Here is a 22584-nt window from a genome sequence, read left to right on the forward strand (position 1 = left end):
CTATCCACGGTTTCTGGTTTGGGTAGGTTATAAGCACAGCGTGAACAGCATCCCTTATACACTTCCTGATGAACTCACCGTGTCTGTGTATAGTCACCGTGTCCGTGTATACATCAATGTTATTCTCAGAGGCTACCCGGAACATATCCCAGTCCGCGTGATCAAAACAATCTTGAAGCATGGATTCCGATTGGTCAGACCAGCGTTGAATAGACCTTAGCACGGGTACATCCTGTTTGAGTTTCTGCCTATAGGAAGGGAGGGAGGACCAAAATGGAGTTGTGATCTGATTTGCCGAAGGGAGGGCCTTGTAGGCATCCCGGAAAAGAGAATAGCAGTGGTCGAGTGTTTTACCAGCGCGAGTACAACAGTCAATGTGTTGATAGAACTTCGAGAGCGTTTTCATCAAATTTGCTTTGTTAAAATCCCCAGCTACAATCAATGCAGCCTCAGGATATATATGTGGTTTCCAGTTGGCATAAAGTCCAGTGTAGTTCCCTGAGGGGCGTCATGGTATTGGCTTGAGGGGGAATATACACGGCTGTGACTATAACATAAGAGAATTCTCTGTGTCTAGTCAAAATCGGCGCAGTGGTGTCTGAGATACTAACGAACGGAGACAGATCCATAGCCCCCCCCTCCCGATTTCATCATGAAGACAACAGAATCTGTTTTTTTCACCACTCAGATTTTGAAATGTCTTTTTAGTCTAGGAATAGGATTAATCTGGGTCCAGGAAATCCCCCTATAAACCATTGGCTGTCCATATTGTCCAGCTCACCTGCATCCTTTCCCGCTCAGCACTAAAGCTCTCCTGCAGTTCTCTCAGCTCTCTCTCCAGGTGCTCCACTCTCAGCCTGTGGCGAAGACTTTCTCCCTGGGCCACCTCGAACCGTGACTCCGCTATCTCCTTCTCCCGACGCACAAACCTGCATCACGACAGGGAGGGGACAGAAGATATGATGAGAGAAAAGGTGTTGCAGAAGTGTAGTGATTGCATGAAATTGGCTTTAATGGCAAACTTGCTCTTGCTTTCCAAAGAGACAGATCGAGGGAGGGGGTGAGAGACCATTACCTGAGTATCTCGAGGACCTGGTCCTGAGACTTTCCCTGCTCAGTGAGGGAGATGTTCAGAGGGCACTCGTTGACCTGGCGCTGCAGGGTGGCGGCTATCTTGCTGCTCATGGTCTGAATCTGTTCATGGAGGAGGCTGTTTTGCCTCTGCAGCTCCTCAGAGCGAGACGCCACCTTAGACATCTCCTCCTGACAGCAAGAGAGATGTACATTATAGCCTTGTGGTGTACACCAGCTACATAAGCAGCACAACCCCTGCAAACTAGTGGGAGTTCACAATCACTAGCTAGCTTCCAACATCAACACAAAAGTGTAAGAATCTATTTTCAACCATCACCATCTACACGTCAAACCATTTGCAACAAACACAATATCTATTATTCATAATATAAGCATTTCCCTTGACTGCTATCTAATCAATTGACTGCTATTACCTACCTTGAGGATCCTCTCCTGTTCCTCCCAGGAGACTCTGGCCTCCAGCAGCTGAGCAGAGGCTCTCTGGGCCCTCTCCTCCAGCTGTTGTCTGAGCGTGGCTGCCTGCAGAGCTTGGGCCTTCGCTGCCTGGAGGGCCTCCACGTCTGCAGCGTGAAGCATCATCTCACGCTCGTACTTATCCTGAGCCTCCGACGCCAGCGTGGCCTGGGAGGGGGGAAAGAAGAGGAGAGACCAGCATTACAGACAAGCTTTATCTGACGACCTAGCTGTAATACAGTACTTAATGAATGGTTGATAATGTATGCTACATTATCATGGTTGACATTTACTTGGGTTAGCGACAATCAAGTCAGGTAATGCTCTATAGGAGGAAAGTGGGAAACAAGGTGGCAAATAGCTTGGTCAGATATGCCTTGTGAAAAGTTGGCACATCACTACAACTCGATAAGGACCAATTAGCCACAGCCCAAGCCTCCATCTCACCTGCTCCTGGCTGTCCAGTATGGCCTGCTGTTCCTGGGCTGCTGCCACCGCCGCCCTCTGTAGCGCCTCCTGGTGGTCCGCCTGCACACTGCTCAGACTCCTCCTCAGCTCAGCCACCTGACACACACAGGTGGAAAACAGGAATCTGTTCATATCTTCAACATGGAACAATGACGACCCCGGCATTGTGTAAACCCAGCACCTATGGTGCGTACTGGATGTGGTTAAATAATACTGAATGTATCAGCTATACCATTTGAGCTATACAGTGAGGAAATTTTCAGTAAGGGCATAGATGTCTGCTTCATACCTGCTGCTCTACGGAGGCCAGGGCTTTCCTCTTCTCCTCCTGCAGGCCCTGCTTCTCCTTCTCTGCTTCCAGGAGCTTCCTCTCCAGATGACGGTGCTGCTCCTGAGCCTCCTTTACACGCTCCCCCATGGAGGACCGAGCCTGCTCCATCACCTAGAAAGAGGAACGAGGAGAGGAAGCGAGTGAGAGATTTGGTGCTAAAATGCTTATGGAAGTGCACTACTAAGGGGTTAGGGGATAGGGTGGTATACTACTAAGGGGTGGTACACTACTAAGGGGTTAGGAGCCAGGGTGGAGTCCTGACCTGCTTCTCCTTATCCATGGACTCCTCTAGGCTCTGGGCCATGGCTCTGTACTGCTCTTTGCTGGAGGTGGCTGTCCTCAACTGCTCTGCCAGCTCCTCTGCCTGCGTCTCGGCCTGCCTCAGGCGGCCTCCCAGATCCTCAGAGTCCCCTTTTGAACCATGGAGTCCTGGGGAGGTTAGAGGAGAGGGGGGGAAGATGAAGAGGGGCGAGGAGCAGAGAGGTAAGGAGAGAGAGGGAGAGAGCTTTAAGTGCCACAGACTGAAGTCACAGCTGGCATGGGCAGCATAGAAAAATAACCCTGTGGCGAACCCTAATGACACTACCATAACACTGCTAATGGTGCAGGCCCCAGAAGCACACACCCTCCAGGCCTGTTTGAGGGTTTTATTTAGCTTGTTTTACTACATTTCCTATAAAATACTATAAGACGACCTAATGAAAGCATGGCTATAGACACCGACCTGACCTATGTCTACACAAGGAAAAGCAGAACAACATACCACAACTTTAAGGAAACAATTAACTTGTTTGGGATAGGGGGCAGCATTTTCACTTTTGGATGAATAGCGTGCCCAGAGTGAACTGCCTCCTACTCAGTCCCAGATGCTAATATATGCATATATGCATTCTATCCAATATATGTATTGGATAGAAAACACTCTGAAGTTTCTAAAACTGTTTGAATGATGTCTGTGAGTATAACAGAACTCATATGGCAGGCAAAAACCTGAGAAGAAATCCAAACAGGAAGTGGTAAATCTGAGGTTTGTAGTTTTTGAACTCACCCCTATCGAATACACAGTGGTATATGGGTTAATTTTCACTTCCTAKGGCTTCCACTAGATGTCAACCGTCTTTAGAACGTMGTTTCAGGCTTCTCATGTGAAGGGGGGCCGGATGGGAGKTGTTTMACTAAGAGGTCTGSCWYCAGCCTCGTTCTCAATCACGCGCTTTCACTTGAGAGTTAGCTCTCGTTCCATTGCTTCTCCTCAGACAATGGAATTCTCCGGTTGGAACATTATTGAACTTTTATGATAAAAACATCCTAAAGATTGATTCTATACTTAGTTTGACAAGTTTCTTCGACCTGTAATATAACTTTTTGAACGTTTCGTCCGAATGGACCAGATCGCGCTTTTGGATTTGTTTACCAAACACCCTAACAAAAGAAGCTATTGGACATAAATGGACATAAATGATGAACATTATCGAACAAAACAAAGATTTATTGTGGAACTGTGATTCCTGGGAGTGCATTCTGATGAAGATCATCAAAGGTAAGTGAATTTATATAATGCTATTTATGAATAATGTTGACTACCCAACATGGCGGATATTTCTCTGGTTAGTTTGGGCTCTGAGCGCCGTTCTCAGATGATGCTTTTTCCGTAAAGTTTTTTGAAATCTGACACAGCGGTTGCATTAAGGAAAAGTGTATCTAAAGTTCCATGCATAACACTTGAATTTTCATCAACATTTATAATGAGTATTTCTGTGAATTCATGTGGCTCTCTGCAAAATCATAGCATGTTTTTGAACTACTGAACATAACACACCAATGTAAAATGAGATTTTTGGATATAAATATGCACTTTATCGAACAAAATATACATGTATTGTGTCATATGAAGTCCTATGAGTGTCATCTGATGAAGATKATCAAAGGTTAGTGATTCATTTTTATCTCTATTTGTGCTTTTTGTGACTCCTCTCTTTGGCAGGAAAAATGGCTGGGTTTTTCTGTGACTTGGTGGTGACCTAAAATAATCGTTTGTGAAGCTTTCGCTGTAAAGCATTTTTTAAATCAGACACTGTGGCTGGATTAACGAMAATTTTATCTTTAAAATGGTGCCTAATACTTGTATGTTTGAGAAATTTGATTTATGAGATTTCTGTTGATTTGTATTTGGCGCCCTGCTATTTCGTTGGCTGTTGGCGAGGGGTTCCGGTAGCGGAACGGGGTGCCGCTAGCGGAACCCGTCCTAGACAGGTTAAGAGAATGTTAGACTGGCCTAAATCAATTAATTGTAGACCAACTTGGCGGTTTGAAAAATATAAAATCAGAAACTATTTGTGTAAGTGCCTGTCTTGAGGAAAACTCCAACTGAGTACTATCCACATTCAAGCTATTCCAACATTCTCAGGCTATAAAAACTTTTATGAGTGGTTCCTGAACATTCTGAGGTCTCAGAAGGCACTGAGGCTGATGTGATTCTGTAACATTGTGTGTACTCTTACCTTTGAGGCCCATGGGAATGGACGGGGAGCTTTGGGAGCCCAGGGACGGACGACCGCCTTCTTCACTGACCTGCTGCAGCCTGAGAGAGCTCATCTCCAGCTGGGCAGCACTCAGCTGATCCCTGGTCTTCTGGAGCAGGCCTGTCTGGGTCTCCAGCTGCCTTTTGGCATCCATCAGCTGCAACTGGAAATAAAAAAGAGAGGAAGGGGTTCATTTAATCTATGGTGCGTATCAGGGGAGGCTGGTGGAAGGAGCTATAGGAGGACGGTCTCTTTGTAATGGCCGGAATAGAATAAAAGCAACAAAATCAAACATGTAGTTTCCATGTGTTTGATACCGTTCCATTGAATCCATTCCAGCCATTACAATGCAACTGTCCTCCTATAGCTCCTCCCACCAGCCTCCACTGGTATGTATGTACAAATGCTTTGAGTGCTGCCTTTTTGAAGCAAGTCTCTTGGGGGAAAAATGAATAAATGTGATATTAGAGAAAGCGGAAAGATAGAAGAGGACAATCGATAGAATACAGGTAGAGGGGGTTGTGGTTGGCACTGGGAAGAGGTATCAGGGACTTACATCTTGGTTTCTGCCCAGCAGGTGGCGTTGCTCCACATCGTGCCCCAGTCTCTTCTGCAGCTGGCCGATCTCTCTTTCCTGCTTCTCTATCTGGGCGCTCAGGCGCTGCCTGGTGTCCGTCTCTGAGCGCTCCAATGTGGCCTGGATGAGCACACAGGGAGTAGAACGTTAAAACAGACATGAATGCAGAGAGAGAGAGAAAACAGTGCCTCAACCATTTTATGAGTGGTTAGTTTGAGATGTTTCTACTGTCTTGACATTGGTGTTTATGTGTATAGGCAAGCACATGGAGTGTGTGTAAACCTGTATGGTCTTGAGATTGGCGAGCAGCATGTTCTGTCCTCGTTGTTGGGTCTGGATGGCCTCTTTCTCCTGGGTCAGTCTGGACTCCACTAGCTTCAGCATATCCCTCTCCTTCCGGAGGCTCTCAGCACGACCCTGGGGGAGAACAGTGTCAGCACAGCGCACTGTGGCTTAGAAACTAGATGTAATGCATGTATTGAAAGACGAAGCAAAACACTAACACACATTACAAAAGAGAGAGAGACAGAGACTAAGTATTGTCTGTCTAACACAATGAACAAAAGGCTTGGGACACACAAACATGAGGCGCACACACACACACACCTCTGCCATGTTGAGTTTCTCCTGTGCAACCCTCAGGTCCTCTGTCATGGTGTTAACAGTTTGCTCATTCTTCTGGGCAACAGCAGCCATCTTCTGTCCCTTCTCCATCAGAGAGGCAATCTCCTTCCTGTAGCCCTCCACATTATCCTGCAGCATCTCATACCTGGGGGGGGGAAGAGTACGTCACCAAGAAGGTGCAGTTAGTTATCAAGTAAATTTTGCTAAAATATTGTGGAATAACACCATACTCCTAACTTCAAACAAAAAGACAACCTACCTCATGTGATATTGTCTTGTGTAGTGTCCTGAGAGTGATYTGCAGTGCTCTTACCTCTTGGAGGTAAACTCCAGTTGGGTGGATATCTTGGCATTCTGTGATCTCTGGTCAGAGACCTGCTCCTGTAGCTTCTCAGTCTGTTCCGCCAGGGCCTTGTCACTCTCAGACCTCTCCCTCTTATAGGAGGAGAACACCTCCTGCAACTACACACACAGCAAACAAGATGTTCCTTCAGATAAGAGTACAGCAACAATTTATCAACCCGATTGAAGGATATTATTTGTGATCTATGATAAAATGGTGGTTTGATGCGACAGAAGGACAGATAATGTTGCATATACACCGAGTGTACAAAACATTAGGAACCTCCTTCCTAATATTCAGCTGCGCCCTCTCCACGGAAAACTGTTGAGGGAGAAAAACTGGTGTGCCCATTTACCCTCTGAATGGCACACATACACAATCCATGTCTCAATTGTCTGAAGGCTTAAAAAGTCTTCCTTAACCTGTCTCCTCCAGTTCATCTACACTGATTGAAGTGGATTTAATAACTGATATCAATAAGAGACAAAAGCTTTCCCCTGGATTCTGGTCATTCTATGTCATGGTCTTTGAATGGGGTATGGTAGTAGGTGCCAGGCGCACCGGTTTGTGTCAAGAAAAGCAAAGCAGCTGGGTTTTTCACCCTCAACAGTTTGCCCTTGTGTATCAAGAATGGTCCACCACCCATAGGACATCCAGCCAACTTGACACAACTGTTGGAAGCATTGGAGTCAATATGGGCCAACATCCCTGTGGAACGCTTTCGACACTTTGTAAAGTCCATACCCCGACGAATTGAGGGTGTTCTGAGGGCAAAAGGGTGAGAATTGTGTGGGCTCACCTGTCGGAGGGCTGCCTTGGCCTCCACCGCCTCGGTTGACTCTGTCGCCATAGTAATGATTCCAGTGGGCATGGCTGTGGTGGGGGTGGCAGCTGGAGAGCGGTGGGGGGTGGAGGTCAGGGAGAATTCCTCGGTGGCTGCACCTGAGACAAGAGGTCAAAGGGTCAGTGTGTAGGTAATATACAAATCTCAAAGTTCTCCACCGGGGCTGGGCCAAAACTGACTAACAATAAAGAACCAAAAGGCTACACAGAGTATATGTTGCTCCCGTGCTTTATTCCTGCACCCACATTTACAAAGGTTTGGCTACACTAGCCTCATCAGGCCCTGAAGAAGGAAATGTATGTGAACCTCACCTTGCTGAGGGAAGCTGACTCCAGTGGCCTGAGCCAGCAGCACACGGTACATGTCTCTCTGCCTTACAATGGACTCAGCCAGCTGCATCTGGTGGCTCCGCTGCTCCCTCAGAGCCTCCAGCTCTGCCTGGGCCTTCTCCAGACTACGCTCCAGCTCACTGTGCCTGGAGGGAGAATACAATTACCTTTATTTATCCACAGACAACAGAAACATTTTGCTGACAGGGAAATCAAAAGGAAAGGTGGAGCAGGAGCTACCACCATATTGCTTATACTCATCCAACAATGTCAGATCTACAAAAGCGTCTAGTGGGTTGGGGATAAGGGTTGTTTCTGGATGGAGACACGGACAATCAGACACTTATTTTAGGGGGGATGTTGGGTTGAAAGCAAAACACAAATGATCAGCAAAGAACATGGACAATTAAGTATATCGCACTTGGTGCCTGTGGTCTCAGTCTCCTCTCTCTCCTGTGCGTCACTGAGCTCTCGGAGGGCCACCAGGAGGCGCTGGTTCTGCTGCTGGAGCTCCTCCACGCCACGGAACGTCACCAGGTGCTGTGTGATGACCTCCGACGTGCTGCTGATGTCAGCAGAGTTCACCTCCTCGTCGGGCACTACGTGGTTGCCACGTGCCTCCTCCAGCTCAATTAGTAGGACACGGATCTGGTGCGTAATGGTAGGGGGTGAAAAAGCTATTGATTATGTCCTAATTAAAAGTCATACCTACAACTGTCACTTTTTTATAATCAACATTTGTATAGATTTTTTTCACACATAATTCTATGACAACAATGAGGTTTTAGAGGTTATGTTAACAAAAGCAGTAAGGCTTCACTAAAAGAGATAAGACAGGATGTCCCACCTGCTGCGCCATGTCTGCCAGCTGCACCTCAGACCTATGGTTGTCTCTCTCCAGGACAGAAGATTGCTTGTTGGCCTCGTCAGTCACCTTCTGCAGACGTTGCACCTCCTGAAACACATAGTAACCAGTTATAGTGTGTCAGAACSTATTTAGTGGACTCTCATAAGTGCACGGCATCGGCAGTGCAGTTCACCAATACCAACTCAAATACATTGCAGTGCAGTACACCAATTACAATTCAAACACATTCTTTTCACTTACTGGACAATCTGCATGATCTGGTTTAGTGCAGTTCAAAACCTTGCATTAAATCAGGAGTTGACTGTACATTGGAATGGAACTATCCTCACATATCCTCAGATGTTTGACTTACAGCAGGTTTTTCGGTACTGTATAACAAATTCACAAACACATTTCTTATTTTTTAAAACACACCGTAACTGCCTGTTCCAGCTTGGACGACAGGCTGGCCACAGACTTCTGCATGCGCTCATGTTCGTCCCGCTGGCGTTTGAGGACAGGACCCTTGGCCTCCACCTCCTGCACTATGTCATCCAGGTACTTATTCACCCGTTTGTTCTCCACACGCTGCAGCTCCAGCACCTCCTGGGTCTCCACATACGCCGTATACAACTGGTGAGAAGAAAGAAGAAGCTCAAACTCATACTGTATACTGTGATACAATATATATATGGTACTGTATACTGATACAATATATGGTACTGTATACTATGATATAATACATGGTACTGTATACTATGAGCGTCATGTTTCTTAATATAACCATTTGCTGAGCAAAGTCAAGAATCTCTGCAGATGAATTCTGTAAATACAGAATACATACAGTACCAGTCAAAAGTTTGGACACCTACTGATTCAAGGGTTTCTCTGACATTTTTTCTTCATTGTAGAATAATAGTGAAGACATCAAAACTAAGAAATAAGACATATGTAATCATGCAGTAACCAAAAAAAGAAGTGTTAAACAAATCTAAATATATCTTCAAAGTAGCCACCCTTTGCCTTGATGAAAGCTTTGCACACTCTTGGAATTCTCTCAACCAGCTTTATGAGGAATGCTTTTCCAACAGTCTTGAAGGAGTTCCCACATATGCTGAGCACTTGGCTGCTTTTCCTTCACTCTGCGGTTTAACTCCTCCGAAACCATCTCAATTGGATTGAGGTCGGGTGATTGTGGAAGCCAGGTCATCTGATGCAGCACTCCATCACTCTCCTTCATGGTCAAATAGCCCAAATAGTCAAATAGCCCTGGGTCACTGTCCTGTTGAAAAACAAATGACAGCCCCACTAAGCACAAACCAGATGGGATGGCGCATCCCTACGGTAGCCATGCTGGTTAAGTGTGCCTTGAATTCTAAATAAATCACTGACAGTGTCACCAGCAAAGCACCCCCACATCACCTCCTCCATGCTTCACAGTGGGAACCACACATGCAGAGATCATCATTTCACCTCATGAGAGCCAGTTTCATCATAACGCTTGATGGTTCTTACGACTGGTTGAGAGAATTCCAAGAGCGTGCAAAGCTGTCAAGGCAAAGGGTGGCTACTTTGAAGAATATCAATCATACAATATAATTTAGATTTGGAATGAGTAGGTGTGTCCAAACCTTTGACTGGTACTGTATGTGTCAGTATGTAGCCGATATTGGCCTTTTCTAATCTATCCTTCTCTACCYGCTTTGCCAATAGTGCCTCCACATAGCAAAACTGTTGCTATTCCAGCTGCCACTCACCGCCTAAGCCACAAGCACTACACAATTACGAGGAATGTCCAGCTGGGAAAATCAGCAGCAGCAAGCTAGCTCATTCAACAGAAAGGTGCAGWACTGAGAAATGGATGAATTGACAGTAACCAAAATTGAACTCCTGTTAGCAAAGATTAGGAAGAAAAATAGATCATACCCCATGGAGAAGTAAAAAATACATGTTTAGAACTGATAAATGACTGCATGATTATTGAATGTTATCGGTGGACAAGGCTTTGTTAGAACCAAAACATAGACAGCCTGCCTCTGCTCAACACCCGAACTTGAGAACTAATCGTGTGGGCAAGCAATTGCATTTCGTTCACAATAGTCGGGTTGCGGACTAGATTGTGGCTTATTTGTATGCCTACCAATGACAATTTACATTGTTTGAAGCACATTTTTATAGCTTCAGTCACAGATGACAGCTTCAATAAGCCCCCATGGTGAACGAGAGGCTTGCAGAATCATGATTCTTTAGAGTTTTTAGTTCATCATTCGCCGGTAGGGGGTCCTGCGTGATCTGGGCATTACTGACTCAAATGACAAAATGAGTCGAAAAGATCAGAGTCAATAAAAATAACAAAACTTCCCAATCACTAGGCTTGGGCATTATACCATATACCGGAGTATTTGGAAARAGCCACGGGATGGTTTATACAATAACGTCAATACCGTTGAAACTTTTTCTTTTAAGTTTTTCTATACATTTTAATATTTGTAGCTACTTAAGTAAATAACTGCAGTTAACTTGTGCAATTTGTTAGACGATAAAGCAGATTGCGTTCTTCATTTCACCTGTCATATTACGAAGCTTACCGTAGTGCCCCAGAACAGTTGAGCCAGTCGCAAGTTTGTTTGTAAATAGCACAACTGAAGAAAGCGGGAGCAGGTGAGTCCAGCTGTGTATTGACAGGGGTCACGTTTTATACTGACCGTCAGTGTTTTTGGCTTCAATAGAGTGACCAGGGACGTGCAACTATATTTTTCCTTCACGGAAAATACATTAGTGCAACACATTCGGCAGAAAATAGCTTTATTTTCATAAGATGCCAACAGAAGTGCAACGCCATTTGGCTGGCAGCCACACAAGGTTAAATTAGCTTACAATTAAAAAACATGGTATTTTTTTCCAAATCTATACATGGCCATCATATTTCTGTTTATCATAGAAAGAACGTAGCCAGCTACATTTCCTAATGTTTTTCCTCATGTTAGTCTTGCATTTACCGGAGAAAAGTAGGCTGGCTACACTGACAAAAGTACCAGAGAAAAGTAGGGATACATCAGATACATTCTCATCCAAGTGGAGAAGTGCAACTGAGGCACAAAATTAGTCTGATGCCGAGCAGAAATTACAAAAAGCATTTTAGATCCGTGTTTAAAAAAAAGCAGCAATATATTTCTTATGCGTTCTTTTCCCCCAGCGTGAAATACAAAGTATTCTGTGTTGATGCGACCCCAAAGTTTAACTTGCTAGTTGTCTACATAAGTGGCTGAATTAATAAGGTGATGGGACATCATATTGTTTGAGAAGTCAAAGCCCTTTGGATGAGTTCTGTACAGTTGGCACTGCTCTCTTTCGATTTCCTTGCATTTTTTCTCCTCTCCGTTCTCGGCCCATCTGTCCTCCCCCATTTTCTCCGAACAGAGCAGGCAGGCCCGTTGCCCTAGCGACTCCAGACTCCACCCAGACACACATGCTGCTCCAGAGCCAGTAGTGTTCATTTGCACAATGTCGCTTGTAAAACTGTCCAAACACACAAAAGTTACATTCGGTAGACTTTTTCCACATTTTGTTACAGGCTTATTCTAAAATTGATTAAATTGTTTTTTCACCCCCCTCATCATTCTACACACAATACCCCATAATGACAAAGCAAAAACAGGATTTAAGAAATGTTTGCAAATGTATTAAAAATAACCTGAAATATCACATTTACATATGTATTCAGACCCTTTACTCAGTAATTTGTTGAAGCACCTTTGGCAGCGATTAGTCTTGAGTCTTCTTGGGTATAATGCAACAAGCTTGGCACACCTGTATTTGGGGAGTTTCTTCCATCCTTCTCTGCAGATCATCTCAAGCTCTGTCAGGTTAAATGGGGAGTGTTGCTGCACAGCTATTTTCAGGTCTCCCCAGAGATGCTAGATCAGGTTCAAGTCCGGCCCACTCAAGGACATTCAGACTTGTCCCGAAGCTACTCCTGTGTTGTCTTGGCGGTGTGCTTAGGGTCGTTGTCCTGTAGACAACGATGAACCTTCACCCCAGTCTGAGGTCCTGAGCACGTTTTCATCAAGGATCTCTCTGTACTTTGCTCTGTTTATCTTTCCCTCTATCCTGACTTGTCTCTCAGTCCCTCCCCATAGCATGCTGCCACCACCATGCTTCGTCGTAGGGATGGTGCCAGGTTTCCTCCAGACGTGACGCTTGTCATTCAGGCCAAAGAGTTCAATCTTGGTTTCATCAGACTAGAGAATCTTGTTTCTCATGGTCTGAGAGTCCTTTTAGATGCTCTTTGGCAAACTCCAAGCGGGCTGTCATGTGCCTTTTACTGAAGAGTGGCTTCCGTTTGGTCGGTGGAGTGATGCAGAGTTGGTTGTCCTTCTGGAAGGTTCTGCCATCTCCACAGAGGAGCTCTGTCAGAGTAACCATCGGGTTCTTGGTCACCTCCATGACCAAGGCCCTTCTCCCCTGATTGCCTCAGTTTGCCTGAGCGGCCAGCTCTAGGAAGAATCTTGGTGGTTCTAAACTTCTTCCATTTAAGAATGATTTAGGCCACTGTATTCTTGGGGACCTTCAATGCTGCAGAAATGTTTTAGTACCKTTAACCACATCTGTGCCTCGCCACAATCCTGTCTCAGAGCTCTACAGACAATTACTTCGACCTCATGGCTTGGTTTTCACTCTGACACGCACTGTCAACTGTGGGACCTTATATAGACAGGTGTGTGCCTTTCCAAATCCTGTCCAATCAATTGAATTTACCACAGGTGGACTCCAATCAAGGTGTAGAAACACCTCAAAGACGCACCTGAGCTCAATTTCAAGTCTCATAGCAAAGGGTCTGAATAATTATGTAAATAAGGAATCTGTTTTTGATTTTTCYTAAATGTGCCCCAGAAAATTGGAACCTGTTTTCGCCGTGTCATTTTAGGGTATTGTGTGTAGATTGATAAGGAAACAATTTTATTTAATACATTTTAGAATAAGACTAACATAACAAAATGTGGAAAAAGTCAAGGGGTCTGAATAATTTCCAAATGCACTGTACGTAGAACTTTATGAGCTGGACTGCCTGTCTTCGCAATTATTATTTTATGTTTACACTTGTTAGCATATGTAGCTAGCAGCCTCCATGGAAATTTCACATATACTTGTGCGAATTTTGTTAGCATTCTGGTAATAGACACCCAATAGGCTTTTTGAGGGGTTTTTGGCACCCCTTGAGTACTAAGCTGGTAATACCGTAAATCCCAGGATGAGAGAAAGACGGTATGGAAAATCTTGATACCGCTTAGGGCTTTGGCGGTCYWGAAATTGTGTCAGACGGTGATTGTCAAGCAAATAACTGCTGGCCTAACAGTAATTGGCAATTATTTAACATCTCCTGGCTTCCACGCATAGCCTACAAGCCACTGATGCAGACCTTTAGAACATCTACACTTTAAAAAAAAGTGTAATAAATCCATGTAATATAGCCTACACCATCACAGTTAATCCATTATTTATTTTAGGCAGGTCTAAAGAAACATGATATTAAGAAAATGTTGTCTATTTCAGAAGAACAGAATAGCATACTCTGAGTTGTCCTTATGTGATGCCCTGATCTGGCTAAGCCATATGGCTGTGGGCTACACTAGTTAATTTAGCAGACTAGATTTGCTTAGAATTCCGTGGCATTATTTTATAATATGAAGAATACAATTGAACATAGCTGAATAAAATAGAGAGGATATTTTCTCCAAAGGATTTCTGAGGGAGTACGCACATGCAGCTATTCTGTGTTGAGCGGTTAACAAAGAAACAGGTCCTATTATATGCTTAATTTTGAGTTATTTATGCATCCCCTCGTTTGGACATAATGCCCCCTAAAATAGTCCATGCCTTGTGGCAGTTGTGCCCTTGGGCTGAATAAAATAATTACTTCCTCCCGGCTGCCAATCGCTTTGCTCCGAAGCACCTCTCACTCACATGGCTCCCTCAGATATCTCAATTCTTATTAGCTAATTCCCGTCACGTAGTCGGGCCATTCTCACAGGCATCTCATCTTCGAAGTAGGCTTCAAGTGAAGACAGACACATCGGGAACGCAACTGCACGCATTTACATTTCGTCAGCCAAAAAGACGAGTAGGCCTAACGAACAGCAAAAGCACTAGTCTGTCCATTTACTATCCCCCATAGTACAAAAGTTGACCTATTCTATTGGTCAATTTGTCCTACTGTGCAAGAAAGAAATATTCCAAACATACTCTGGGACGGTTGTGGGATGTGATAGATCCCAAATTAATACAAAAACTAGCATCAAAAAACATTTTAAAAGCAATGAGGCTGATGCAACAGATCAGAACATTTACCACAAAATATTGATAAACTACTAGGATATTTCTTCACATTATAAGCCCAGCAATGTGCACACTGCATTAGGCTGGCTATAAGCGGGAATGTTCCAAAATGCAATTAGCGGGAAAACACCATTCTCAAAAGTGACCGCAAATGCAATTATGCATGTAATGCTTTATTATAAAGGTGAATTTTTATGGTGAAAATGATCTTCCCCAAACTTGAAACTCGTCAGTGAGGCTGACTGTCAGTGAAACTGTCAGTGAGGCTCTACACCGGTTGTAAAGCGGATAAACGTGCTTATTTTGAACAAGTTATTTGGCCACTTTAGTTGTGATACAAACCTTATCAAAACATATAAGTCTATGAGCTAGGCTACATGAGGTGTCCGACTATGATTTGAAAGAAGAAAAAAAACGCAAAAAAAACACATGCTGGGCATCATTCACAAGTGATAATACATAATTCACAAGTGATAATGTTTTCACCCATCAGACTATTCTTAATTTAATCTTGTCTTTACATATACTAAATAATATGTGTGAAATTAGTTTGGATTTAGACTGYACCATTATCATGCACCTATCATGTCTCAAAACAGGGGCATGATAGGAATGTATATTTTTTGCATTGATGTCAGAGTGATTAGAGGGACAATGGAGTGCTGAGTACCAGGCAGTTATCAAGTTCGGTAGGCTACTAATGACCATCAGCAGCATCAAAGCACAGTTTTAGAGAAACCTAGTTACCGTGACTAAACGGTCACGTGGAATTTGACTGCGGTCATGACTCATGACTGCCGGTGTGGCAGTAATACGGTTACTGCAACAGCCCTAATACTGCCCAATCCTACCCATCACTAATGGAGAGAGATGTGAAAGGGAGCGGAGTTACAGCCTCGCTCTATCCAATAGTAGCAGTAGGCTCAAGTTACAGCCCGCCTTTTTCTTGACAGATAGCTGAACTAGCCAATTGAGTTGTTTCGAATTTCGTCCTGGCAGCTGACTTGTTTAGAGATGCGTCCTGAAAGCCCAAAAAATGTTTAAAGAATTCCTGATCATCGAAAATGACAAAAAAATATATATATAAAATACTATTTTATAGTCTCAAACGGCAATGCCTATATGAGGTCCTTCCATACAGGCGTGCCATTCTGGAGTGATGCTTCTACTGATAACATGATCAGTAGGCTAATATACAGCGAGCTCCAAAAGTAATGGAACAGTGACACACTGTTGTTGTGGCTCTGTACTCCAACACTTTGGATTTGAAACAATATGACTATGCGGTTGAAGTGCAGCCTGCCAGATTTAATTTGAGGGTATTTTCATCCATATCGTGTGAACCATTTACAAATTACAGCACATTTTGTACATAGTCCCCACGTTTTTGGGGACCAACAGTATTGGGACAAATTCACTTGTATGTGTATTAAAGTAGTGAAAAGTTTAGTACTTGGTCCCATCTTCATAGCACACAATAACTATATCAAGCTTGTGATTCTACCGATTTGTGGGATGCATTTGCTGTTTGTTTTGGTGCCTTTCCAGCTCATGTGAATGAGTGAGAAAGTTAGATGCACAAATACCATACCCCCAAGAAATACTAACCTTTCCGATTATTTTGTGACCAATATAAATGAATGGTAAATAATGTACCGTGTCATTTGAGTCACTTTTACTGCAAATAATAAAATCTAATTTCTAAACACTTCTACAGTAATGTGGATGCTACTGTGTTTACAGTTAATCCTGAATGAATTGTGAATGATCAGTGAGAAAGTTTGACGCACAAATATCATCACCTCAAGACATGCATTTTTGGGGGAGTATATTTGTGCATCATTATTCACGATTCATTCAGGATTATCAGTAATCATGGTAGCATCCATTTAATGCAGAAGTGTTTCGAAACATTCTATACTTGATTACAATAAAAGAGACTCCAAAATGACAATACATTATTTACCATTCATTTCTATTAGGCACAAAATTATTTGAAACAACCAAAACAAACAGCAAATGCATTCAACAAATATGTATAGTCACAAACTTGATGTAGTCATTGCATGCTAAGAACATGGGACCAAATACTTAACTTTTTACTACTTTAATACACATATTTGGCCCAATACTTTTGGTACCCCTAAAATGGGGGGACTATATACAAAAAATATTGAATATCGGCTTAAAATACCGMCCCTCTGCCTCCTTGACACCCCAAAAAACGGTATTGGCCGTTCTCTAGTGGTTACCTCAGTCAGCTTCATGCCAGGTTTGACAATCTTGGCCACGGCYGCTGCAGTTGGGGACATGGTGGTAATCGTTTCCTCTGACAACACTGAGGCTGCACCTGCAGGGCATGGAAATAGACATCCATGCAAACAGGTCAAAGTTCATCCTCCATTTTGTAAGAATATGTCGAAGATAAATACACAACGCAGAGAAAGTACGAGAGGTCAAGAAGTKAATAGAATTAACGATCAATGGAAAAAGTGTTTTTTCTGTAATAGGGAATTATTTATCAATGGGTCAGAGACATGGGAGGAATTTGTCTACAGAGTGAGCCTGAAATAGGATACTTGTAATTTGGCCATTGGCCAAGTTGTACTGCAAGGACTTCTAGTTGGTCAACCACAGGCTAGGGCTGGGTTATAAAACTAGATCCTGTCCCTTTCTTCTGGGGAGAAATATACTGGAGAGCATCACTGAGGAGAGGGGAGAATGACCATCTACTACTTCCAAGCATGATTTGTGCGCTTTGAATAAACCTATTTTCCTCCCCCTGATTTGCTTTGGGGTCTGTGTTATTAAACAACATCAACTGCTAACAATTTCAAACTGAAGTCTCCAGAGCATGATCAAAGAAACCCCATCATCATAATACAAGACTGATTTGTATTAGGATGATGGGGTTTCTTTGATCATTCTTTGATCAATAGAAATCAGTCAGTGGCCAGTTCGTCAAATCTGCTGGTAATGATGCTAACTCGGAGAGACACCATCCCTATTAAAGTAATTTTAAGGTCCAGTCAACTGTTCAGTAAAAAAAAAACGCCAGGCGTTTGTTTCTTAAGTCTGACCTCTGAGCTTGGTGTCGGACAGCAGTTCGTTGGCGTTGTCCAGTTCTTTCTCCAGACTGGAGATACTCTCCTTCAGCTCAGCAGCCTCCTTGATCCGACAGGCATCCATCTCCTGCAGTTTCACCTCCAGGGCCTTGTTCGCTGTAGAGAGGAAAGGAGAGGAGAATTCAGACTAATGACAAATAAAGTTAGCCTACCAATGACAAGAAAACATAGTGCCTGTGTTAGACAGTTTTGCATTGAGACAATAGTTGTGTGTGACTGTCTTTCTGGTCTCTCTCTCCCTCACCTTCTACAGCATCCTTCAGCAGCTTGTGCAGCTCCTCTACAGCCCCACTCAACTCCTCACTCTTGGACTCAGAGTCTGCAGCAGCTCCCTGGGAAGACAAGGTAAAGGGTTGTTGGCCAGTGTTGGGACAGGAACAATTAATGCACTTATTAGCTAAATGCTTCACATCATCCACCATGAAAATGTAACATGCACCTGTTAACTAAAATGTTCACCAAAAGCTTATTTACATTTAAGTCATTTAGCAGACGCTCTTATCCAGAGCGACTTACAAATTGGAAAGTTCATACATATTCATCCTGGTCCCCCCGTGGGGAATGAACCCACAACCCTGGCGTTGCAAGCGCCATGCTCTACCAACTGAGCCACACGGGACCACTTATCCACACAAAATCTTTAAAAAATTGTAACTAAAGTAAAAAATACATTAAGAAAATACTGTAGAATGGCATTGGAGGGAATCYCAGCCATTTTATGGGCACCTGACCAATTGTGCCATTTAGTGTTTTTTTGCGCTGATCTTAACTTTTGTTCGACATAATGTTTCTGGCATTGTTTCCTATGACCGAAAATAGCTTTTGAACATCAGAACAGACCTCTATTTGGATGAGGATTTCTACGTCAATGAGTCTGATGCGAAGGTCATACTTGCCCATACCGGGCAAGGCCCAAATCCCAGACACTCGAAAAAGGAAGAGGCAGTGTTACAGAGACCAGCATGCGGGATATCTGACGAAACTATGTCGGCGAATGGATAAACCGCCTCTACCCTCCATTCTATTGGCAAACCTGCAATTACTGGAGAATAAACTGGATGAGCTCCGTTCGAGACMATCCTATCAAAGTGATCTGAAGAACTGTAATATCCTATGTTTTCCGAGTCTTGACTGAACAAGGACATGGAAAATATAATTCTAGCTGTTTTTTCTATGCATGAGAGAACAGCAGTTGTGTGTCTCTCTGTTAGCAACAGCTGGAGCGCGATCTCTAATATTAAAAGGAAGTCTCAAGGTTAGAATGCCTCATGATAAGCTGTAGACCATATTACTTACTAAGAAAGTTTTAATCTATACTGAACAAAAATATAAACGCAACATGTAGTGTTGGTCCCATGTTTCATGAGCTGAAATAAAAGATCTCAAACATTTGCCACATGCACAAAGCTTATTTCTCAAACATTTTGTGCACATCCCTGTTAGTGAGCATTTCTCCTTTGCCAAGATAATCCATCCACCTGACAGGTGTGGCATATCAAGAAGCTGATTAAACAGCATGATCATTACACAGGTGCACCTTGTGCTGGGGACAATAAAATGCCACTAAAATGTGCAGTTTTATCAAACAACAATGCCCTGATGTCTCAAGCAATTGGCATGCTGACTGCAGGAATGTCCACCAGAGCTGTTGCCAAAGAATTTTATGTTTATTTCTCTACCATAAGCCACCACCAACGTCATTTTAGAGAATTTGGCAGTACATCCAACCGGCCTCACAACCGCAGACCACAAGTAAACACGCCAACCGAGGACCTCCACATCTGGTTTCACCTGCGGGATCGTCTGAGACCAGCCACACGGACAGCTGATGAAACTGGGGGTTTGTACAACCAAAGAATTTCTGCACAAACTGTCAGAAACAGTCTCAGGGAAGCTCATCTGCGTGCTCGTCGTCCTCACTAGGGTCTTGACCTGACCGCAGTTCGGCATCCTAACTGACTTCAGTGAGCAAATGCTCACCTTCGATGGCCACTAGCACACTGGAGAAGTGTGCTCTTCATGATAAATCCCGGTTTCAACTGTACCGAACAAATAGCAGACAGTGTGTATGACGGTTTGCTGATGTCAATGTTGTGAACAGAGTGCCCCAATGGTGTCAGTGGTGGCAGGAATAAGCTACTGACAACGAACACAATTGCATTTTATCAATGGTAATTTGAACGCACAAAGATATTGTGACGAGATCCTGAAGCCCATTGTCGTGCCATTCAGCCGCCGCCATCACCTTATGTTTCAGCATGATAATGCACGGCCCCATGTCACAAGGATCTGTACACAATTCCTGGAAGCTGAAAATGTCCAAGTTCTTCCATGGCCTGCATACTCACCAGATATGTCACCCACTGGGCACGTTTGGGATGCTTTGGATCGACGTGTAGGAGAGCATGTTCCAGTTCCCGCCAATACCACTGGCTGCGTCCCCTCCTTAAGAAACCAACACTCGACTCAACTGACGTCAAAACTATAGACCTTTTTCACCTCTTTTCAATACTTTTTTTGTAAAACAATTGAGCTTGCTGTCTCTGATTAACTCACTCAGAACAATCTTCTTGACACTAACCAGTCAGGCTTCAAGACGGGTCACTCAACGAGACTGCTCTTCTCTGTGACATGGAGGCTCTCCACACTGCCAAAGTTGACTCTCTCTCCTCTGTTCTCATCCTTCTAGAACTCTCCGCTGCCTTCGACACTGAACGCATCAGAACCTCCTAGGGCTGGGCGTCTCAGGCTTAGCACACTCTTGTATTGCATACTATCTGGCAGGCCGCTCCTACCAGGTGACGTGGAGAGGATGTGTCTGCACCACGTACTCTCACTACTTGTGCCCCCCAGGGCTCGATTCTAGGCCCTTTCCTCTTCTCTATATACCCACAGTCGCTTCCCCCCCGCAAAACCCCCACGGGCCTCTCCTATGCTTGTTATAAGGGTTTCTACAACCCCCCCCCCCCCCCGACATTCAGGTGGCGACACACATCTCTACGCCCCTGGCAGATATCTCAACTTGCATGTTGGCCCACCACCTCAAGCTCAACAAGACAGAACTGCTCTTCCTCACGGGAAGGCCTGCCTGCTCAAAGACCTCCATCACAGTTGACAACTCCACAGTGTCGACCTCCCAGAGTGCAAAGAAACTTAGCGTGACCCTGGACAACAGCCTATTGTTCTTTTTTATTTTTTTATTTAAAACATCAAATCAGTGACCCGCTCCTGCAGGTTCATGCTCTACAACATCCGTAGAGTATGACCCTACCTCACACAGAAATTAGTGCAGGTCCTAATCCAGGCACMTGTCCTCCCCCGCCTGGACTACTGCAACTCGCTGTTCCTGCTTGACCAATCAAACCCCTGCAACTTATTCAGAAAGCAGCAGCACGCCTGGTTTCCAACCTTCCCAAGTTCTCTCATGTCACCCCGCTCCTCTGCACACTCCACTGGCTTCCAGCTCGCATCACCTACAAGACCATGGTGGTTACCTACGGGAATAGCAAGAGGACTGCCCCTCCCTACCTTCTGGGTATGCTCAAACCCTACATCCCAACTACATCTCAACCCGATCACTCCGTTCTACCTAGGGGAGGGCAGCTCCCGCTCAGCCCAGTCCAAGCTCTTGTCTGTCCTGGCGGTGGAACCAGCTTCCCCCTGAAGCTAGGACAGCAGAGTCCCTGCCCATCTTCTGAAAACATCTGAAACCCTACCTCTTCAAACAGTATCTTAAATAATCCTCCTCCTCACCTCACCCAGCACTTGCACTTGACCCCCCCACATCTTCTAGCTCTGACTCTACTGATGGCTACGTTGAGGAAAAATGTACCTTTATGCCTGTGCTGTGTTGTTGTCCCACCTAGTTATCTTAAGATGAATGCACTAAGTCGCTCTGGATAAGAGAGTCTGCTAAATGGCTAAAATGTAAATATCCAGCAAATTCACACAGCCATTGAAGAGGAGTGGGACAACATTCCACAAGCCACAATAAACAGCCTGCTCAACTCTATGCGAAGGAGATGTGTCGCGCTGCATGAAGCAAAACAGTGGTTAGAACAAATACTAACTGGTTCTGATCCACGTCRCTATCCTTTAAGGTATTTGTATTCCCAGTAGTGATGCACAGACATTTTTGGCTGATACCCATATTTTCCTTGCCAAAAAACCCGACATCGATAACCGATATTTCAAATTTTAGCGGCCTTTTAAGCATTCTAGTACAGTTAAATAGTTAACACATGCACGGATGCAGCGGTCTAAGGCACTGCATATCAGTGCAAGACGCGTCACTACAGTCCCTGGTTCGAATCCAGGCTGTATCACATCGTTAACTAGCTAACTAAATAGCTAGGTGTCGTCATCTAAAATAACCCTAATTTATAAGACAGTTCTTATTTGATTAATGGTGGTCGGACKCATCTATGTGAAGCTAGCCACAATAAGGATTAGCCACAATAGTGGACTTTGCGGTTATCCTTCAAAATATAAGTATTTTATTTTTTAAATTGAACCTTTATTTAACTAGGCACGTCAGTTAAGAACAAATTCTTATTTACAATGACGGCCTAGGAACAGTGGGTTAACTGCCTTGGAGGGGCAGAACGACAGATTTTTACCTTGTCAGCTCGAGGATTCGATCCAGCAACCTTTTGGTTACTAGTCCAATGCTCTAACCACTAGGCTACCT

General features: G+C 44.1%; 1 protein-coding gene across 6 annotated transcripts in view; it reads right to left on the reverse strand.

Moving 5' to 3' along the window:
* LOC111972334 (nucleoprotein TPR) overlaps positions 1-22584 on the reverse strand; it is a 45437-nt gene that overhangs the window by 17459 nt on the left and 5394 nt on the right. For all 6 annotated transcript variants that reach the window (XM_023999345.2, XM_023999348.2, XM_023999347.2 and 3 more), the window contains exons 8-26: positions 18139-18226; positions 17850-17990; positions 17022-17119; positions 8869-9066; positions 8434-8541; positions 8008-8234; positions 7569-7732; positions 7213-7355; positions 6384-6532; positions 6053-6215; positions 5729-5863; positions 5426-5566; positions 4849-5032; positions 2610-2776; positions 2306-2458; positions 1996-2112; positions 1513-1716; positions 1076-1263; positions 782-929 (exon numbers count right to left, since the gene is read on the reverse strand). In XM_023999345.2, coding sequence (XP_023855113.1) covers positions 782-929; positions 1076-1263; positions 1513-1716; positions 1996-2112; positions 2306-2458; positions 2610-2776; positions 4849-5032; positions 5426-5566; positions 5729-5863; positions 6053-6215; positions 6384-6532; positions 7213-7355; positions 7569-7732; positions 8008-8234; positions 8434-8541; positions 8869-9066; positions 17022-17119; positions 17850-17990; positions 18139-18226 — 2916 coding nt within the window. The remainder of the gene's footprint in view (positions 1-781; positions 930-1075; positions 1264-1512; positions 1717-1995; positions 2113-2305; positions 2459-2609; positions 2777-4848; positions 5033-5425; positions 5567-5728; positions 5864-6052; positions 6216-6383; positions 6533-7212; positions 7356-7568; positions 7733-8007; positions 8235-8433; positions 8542-8868; positions 9067-17021; positions 17120-17849; positions 17991-18138; positions 18227-22584) is intronic.

The sequence above is a fragment of the Salvelinus sp. IW2-2015 genome, linkage group LG13 (assembly GCF_002910315.2).
Source record: "Salvelinus sp. IW2-2015 linkage group LG13, ASM291031v2, whole genome shotgun sequence".
NCBI lineage: Eukaryota > Metazoa > Chordata > Actinopteri > Salmoniformes > Salmonidae > Salvelinus > Salvelinus sp. IW2-2015.